The sequence below is a fragment of the Ornithodoros turicata genome, chromosome 9, assembly GCF_037126465.1.
Source record: "Ornithodoros turicata isolate Travis chromosome 9, ASM3712646v1, whole genome shotgun sequence".
In the NCBI taxonomy this organism is placed as follows: domain Eukaryota; kingdom Metazoa; phylum Arthropoda; class Arachnida; order Ixodida; family Argasidae; genus Ornithodoros; species Ornithodoros turicata.
The window spans coordinates 23,697,080-23,703,396 of NC_088209.1; the positions used below are offsets into that span (position 1 = coordinate 23,697,080).

Here is a 6,317-nt window from a genome sequence, read left to right on the forward strand (position 1 = left end):
TAATGAACGACGCAACGGATGACTTCCGTTCCTTCTGTGTTGCTGCCAAGGTAACTGCACCTTTCATTGGAGAAATTGTTGCGCTTTAGTGCCCCTTTAATGGATTTACGAAATCATCTTAATATATATACAGGGTGTTTGCTCTAACGTGTCCAGAAAGTTCATTTAAAGCGAGCGATAAAAGAGAAACGAGCGCTACTTTTCAGCTACTTGACTAAGAAACAGGTGCTACTAGTGAAGCAGTACCTGTTTCTTACTCAAGTAGCAGAAAAGTACCACTTGCTTTTCTTTTATCGCTCGCTCTAAATATAATTTCTGGACACGTTAGAGCAAACACTCTGTATAAAGATGTCCTTTGTTTAACTATAATTAGTTAATACGGGTTATGGAGTTATTACCTGAGGTCAGAAATGGAAACTGCTTTCGTCCGCTTTTGATTTCGTTGTATTTTTAAGTTTTGGCGCACCGTGCATAGCGGAACGGCAGCTCCACAGTTTCCCTCTCGTCCTTACTGCCCGTTGGTCCCAAACAAGGGAGCGACATTTCAAGGTTGAGTCGCACGTGGTTTCTACTGTGGACCCGTGCCCGTCTTCGAAGCCTTGTGAGTGGACAGACTCTTTGTCACGTGGTTTCTCCAAACTTCACCCTTTCCCCCGAGGAGAGGGGGACAAAAGGCGGCCGCGCCTGGAACGAAACTCTGCAGGGCGCACGGAGATTTTGCGTTCTTCCATCTTTCATGGACAATACGAGCACGCTACGGGTCGTGCGATGGATTTTTGGCTGTCATTTTTTTGTGGAAATCGTATGGAAAACCCTGTGATTTTGATCGGTGTCGCGTGTTATGCTCATAAGACTCCGAATTAATGAAGAAAAATGCGACCTTTGCTAAGTTTCAGGTTCGATTAAAAAATGCAAAATACCGTAGTGGTGTGCTATTTCCGTGCGGTCTGCCTGCTGGCGTGGCGACATGTTGCTCGGGGGATCATGGGTCGTAGGCCGACGTCACAGGGAACTGTGATACCGTATATGGTTAAAACTTTTGCCACCGCGAAGCGCTCCACAACGGAGGTTCCAGAGCAGATAAATGTATTACCAGGATTGTCCGCCGTCTTCCACTGCCTCCGCACGAATGCGCGTGGGAAGCGTTGGTCAGCACATACTGGAGCGATACCTGTCAACTTTCGTCTCCGCGTGCACGTATGCATTGATTTTCAGCGGAATATAACTTGGTTTTCAATGCCGATAAACTGAAACGCAGGGACTTTCCCAGCGCCACTTACACTCTCCGAATACTGCCCCCCCCCCCCAAAAAAAAAAGAAAAGGAACCGGCAGAGGGGGGGGGGGGAGAGAGAAAGCTAAACGCAAGAAAAGCCCGAAGAGTTAACAGGTAAGCATATGCCACAAACCCTCCTCCCGCCCGTAAGGGATCATCACTCCCTGGAATAGAAATCCTGCGCAAGTTCCCGTTGATACGTACTATGGCACCCCCCCCCCCCCCCCCGCGTAATATCGCACAACAACAGCATGATATTCTCAGCATCCTTCCATAATAGATGTCGTACACAAAAAGCTGTCCTGCAACCCCAGCTTTTTCGCCAAGAGTCATTCCAGCACCTCACACCCTATGAAGAAAAACTAAAAAAAAAGAAGGAGAGAGAGAAAAAGAAAACGAAAAATACAATGATCACAGTTGATAATTAATTACAAATTATCTCAAGAATTGCATTGTCTAGCGGAGGAAAGAGCTGGAAAAAAAATCGCCCCGTGCTCGCTTCTGAATAAAAATAGCGTCTCTTATTGTAGAAGGAACCTAAATTCTCACACGAGAAGCTAAGGGGAAATGCATCTAAATCCGGCGACATGGGCGCTGCCGTTCGGGGTCTGAACAGTCGGTGCTCACATTGCGTCGAGTGTGCAACACGTTACGTAACCAGCATCATCGTTCACACAAAAATACCTTTTAATGCGTCGAATAAAAATTAAAATAACGGACAGAGTTGGTGTTTTTAGTGGTGTCAACATCGGATTACAGTCCTCCTATTGCTGCTACATCTTCTTCCACCTCTTCATCCTCTGAGCTTTCCCGATCACCATTCAACTTCATGCCGTGCTTCGCGAAGAGGGAGACCGGCTGCGTTTGCCGGATGCTCATATCCTCATAAACCGACCGTAACGTTCCAGAGTCTATAAACTGCGTGAGACTCGCGTTCGGCATCAAGGCCTGCATTTCTTCCACTGCTTTCCTGGCACTGCCTAGGTCTTTCTGTTTCACGAAATGCCTCACAATAAAGGCGAAGATGTCACCGCGTCTCACCGCGGGCTCGGGGTTGGCACTGATAAGTTCCTGACACTGTCTTATGGCCTCCGCCGGGTTTTCTCTATACAAAAACTGAATGTCGACAAAGTTCCTTACGTATTCTATGGCCTTTTGTAACTTATTCACCTCTTTTTGGGAATCTCCGTTGTTGGCGAGACACTTGAGGGCCTCGGTCATTGCACCGAGTGCCTTTTCGTAGTTCTGGTACTCTTCAACCTCAACCTGCGCGCACGAGCCGTAAAATCCTGCCAGGAGCTTGAAAGCTCGCGCTTTCGTGTAGTAGGTGATGATGTGCTTCATAATATCTGGATTCTGTCGCCAGTCCAACGACTGCAGGTAATTTGCCGCCATGACGTAAATTTCGGGCTGTCTAGACACCCCAGCGAAGAAAATAATTTTGTCGGTGTCTCCAGACTTGAGGAGGGCTTTCATAGCCTGAACCTTGTTTCCAGCCTGAGTGAACTTTTTGGCAGCCAAATGATAATTATTTTGCTTCATGCAGGCCTCCGCGATCTTTTCGAGGACGGCAGAGCACTTGGCTTTGTCGTCTTTCTGGGCTTCCGTGAGCTTCTCGCACAGTTCTTCGTTTATAGGAACGTTGTATTGCAGGCACAAGTTCAGCGCCAGTTGGGGCTCCCCGCTTGAAGCAAGGAGGACGACAGCCTGATCTTGTTTGCCGACGGCGACAAGTCTTTGTGCTGTGGTCTCAACTAGTGCGCGATCGGCGTTTGGTCCGAGGTCTTGAGCAGCCTGCTGGAGCGCCCCGAGGTCTCCCGCTTGCAGAGCTAGCTGGGCCGCCTTACTGGTCCATCCGCCACGCTGATAGAGAGTGACCGCCTTCTCCAGCCCGCCTGGTTGTTCTTCCAAGTAGCTAGCAGCTTCTATCATTTCATTTTTGCCCGCTACTAGCGCCAAGTGAAAAAGCTTGTCGTCCATACGATGTTCCTTGCAAACACGGATAGCGTTTCCATAAGCTTTCGCCCTGCCGAAGAAATGAACAGCTTCTTCGATGTTGTCCTGGTTTTCGAAGTGTCTGGCTAGATGAAAACATGCAGCCCGATCTCCCGTCTCGTTGGCGATTTCAGATGCCTTTTCGACGTTATTGAAGTAGCAGTAGACACGGAGCAATGACAGGTAATCTTCCGCTGCTTCGTAATACCGCAACGCGGCTTCCATCTCTCCAATGCTTTCCATGTATTGCGCCCACCATTTTAGCAGGGTTTTGTTGTTGCTTTTTCGAATATATTTCTCCAACGTTTGCGGCTCGTCAAAGAGCATGCGCGGGACTTCAAAGTGGTGCGTCTCCGACTTTTCGTACATGAGAATCGCTTTCTCAGTTTCTCCGGCCGCCTCCAGATGGTGAGCGTAGTCGTGATACGTAGCCCTCAACCGGATCCGCCAATACTTTTCCGCAGCTTCGATCGCGTCCTCCCAGCGATTGGAGTCTTGGAGAAGCTTAATGAGAAGGTCGTACCGCTTGCACTCCTTCAAGAGCGTCTCGGCTTCTGTTACCATGCCCAACTGCAGGGCTAGGACTGCGACTCGCGCGTCCAGTTCTGGTTCAGCTTCGGCCTGCCTGAGAGCCCACGCTCCACGAGCATTCCCCATTTTCCCCAGACAAACCGCGGCCACGTCCATTCTTTTTGACTTTACGCACATCTTGGCCATGTTCTCCCAGACTGCTTCGTTCTTGATTGTCTTGATGGCCTTGAAGGCCTCGTCCATGTCCCCAACGGTGACGTAGAAGCTGAACGTCATGATGGCATCCCTCACGTCTTTGTCACTGCTTTCGAGACCTACAAAGTCTTTCATCGTGAGTCTGAATGCGTGTCGAGAGTTTGGAACCCTCTCTGCTGAGGTGCTGGGTATTTCAGAATCTACATCGTTTCCTAGAAGGAAGAAGTGCGGAAACTTGACTCCCATCAATCGGAATTTCTTCACGTCCAGCGCGATGACATCCTGAACGAGAGCACCGTGCTCTGTCGTCACGAACAACGGCACCACCACTACTTCTGGCTCAGCTTTGCTATTGGAAACATCGTCGTGGGGTTCTATTTCTACGAGTTTAGCCTCGCAGACTAGAAGTCTCTGGTCATCGTCGTCCCAGTAATGAGACAAGGGGACTCGACTGCACAGTTTCGTGCATTGGTCCGGATTGCTGGCTTGGTTCTCGTCTTTTCCCGTAGAAAAATTGAATTTCAGAACGGCATCGTCATCAAGGTTCCAGATGAGTAACACGGGATGGGCTTGACCACTCCGGGTTGTCGCTGAGACACTAACTTTGTTTCCTTTGTTGTTACATTTTGCGTGATGAATTCGCATCTCGGAGCCATCGGACGCCAACAAAGTGATTACATTTTTAGGACCTGCGTGTCTTCGCGCTTCTCTCTGGCTTAAATCCCATACACGGACGTGCCCGCTAGATGACCCAACAGTGAGATACGAACCACAGACGTCCAGGCACACGATGCTTCCTTCGTCTTCTCCAAGACCTATTGTCTGCTTCAGTATTCCCTGGAATGTCCTGGCCTCTAGTTTGTTGTCTTCAACTAGATAGGCCGTGCTTTCGTACAACACTACAAGCGACGATGCCGTGTTGACTGCCCCAATAAACTTAGCAGACCTGCTGGACGGCAACGTTTCGTAGAAAAGCAGCCTCTTCCCGTTTGACACCGCCACATTCGTCTCATTCACAAACAAAGACTTAACCGGTACCTCCGTCTGAATGTCCACTTGTATTCCAGCTCTTACGTTGTCAATAAACACCTGCTTCGCGGCAGTCTGCACCGCAAGGCTTCCGTTCCTGTAGCTGAAACAAGACTCGTGCTCGCTCAGAACGTAGATACTGGTGCCGCTCACGACCCCCAGCGCTCTGCGGTGGTCGCACCAACTGATGTCTTTCACGGGGCCGTCTACGTGCGTGACCGGAAGCGCTTTCCAGCTTGAGTCGACCCGCTTCCACACAACTACTCTGCCAATACTTGTTCCCGTTGCTAACGTCGTGCCTGTCATGTCGGCCACCATGCAAGTAATCGTTTCGCTCATGTCGAGATCGGGAAGCACAAGCACGCTCGTTTCACAGCTGTCTAAGTCGAGTAGCCTTCCCGTTCCTTCTCCGGCGCTTATGGCGAGCATTCCTTTGCCAGCCCATATGACCCGGACTTGCGGTCCATGTCCACTGAGCTTCACCCTATTGAGTTCTGTCAGCGAACCGTCCCTGCTGACCGCGTACTGAGCTAAAACCAACGCGTCAGTGACCACGACCAGGATATCCTTCTCGGGGTAATGCAGAAGACGCGTCACACCGCCGTCCATCTGCAAGACGTCACCACAGCTGCCGTTCTCTCCTACGAAGTACACAACCCCCGTAAGAGATCCCACGTAAAAGTCGTGCGCATCCGTAGGTTGCACATCACTCCTGTTCTTGTTCACTGCTGACCAGTCGGAGAAGATGTTGAGCGCGTCTTCATCACCTTCCACAGCCGCACGGGCGAGGCGGCTAAGCTCGCCCTTTTTAATTTGACTTCTAAATGCTATATCTGTTAAGGAATCTCGGAGTTCGTGGAAGAACACAGTGCTGAGCGCCCCCCGAGCATCGACCTTCCACCCGATGCATGTCCCGACAGAGTCCACAGACACGATCCTGTTTCCTCCGTCGCTCCATCGAAGTCCAGATGCGGCACGCTTGTGTTGAGCATGTGGTTCGTGCAGCTCGTGCCCGTGGTCGTTCCACACACATACTTCTCCGTTTTCCCAGCCGATCGCGAGAAATCTCTGCTTCGGATGCCAGGCGATTGTCGACGCTCTTACACTTTGTTTGCGCGGAATGTCCGCTTCTAATTCGGACCCGTCTTCAGCGTACAGTTGCACTGCTCCTTCTCCTGTTTGATGGTCAAAGACAGCAACAGCAAGGATTGGGTGAAGACGATGCCAGGCTATGGCGCACTTTGTAGTCTCCGAGCCAGTCTCGTCGATTTTGAGGTCAAGGAACACCGACAT

At 50.4% G+C, this 6,317-nt stretch overlaps 1 protein-coding gene across 1 annotated transcript; it reads right to left on the minus strand.

The window, feature by feature from the left end:
• Positions 1-2,027: 2,027 nt before the first annotated feature.
• Positions 2,028-6,317, minus strand: LOC135368404 (intraflagellar transport protein 140 homolog). Its single transcript, XM_064601632.1, has one exon. The coding sequence runs from the start codon at positions 6,315-6,317 to the stop codon at positions 2,028-2,030; it is 4,290 nt and encodes a 1,429-aa protein (XP_064457702.1).

What these genes read in the sequence shown, in the direction of transcription:
- LOC135368404 (XM_064601632.1), bottom strand. Translation starts at nt 6,317, where the DNA reads ATGTCGGTGTTCCTTGACCTCAAAATCGACGAGACTGGCTCGGAGACT.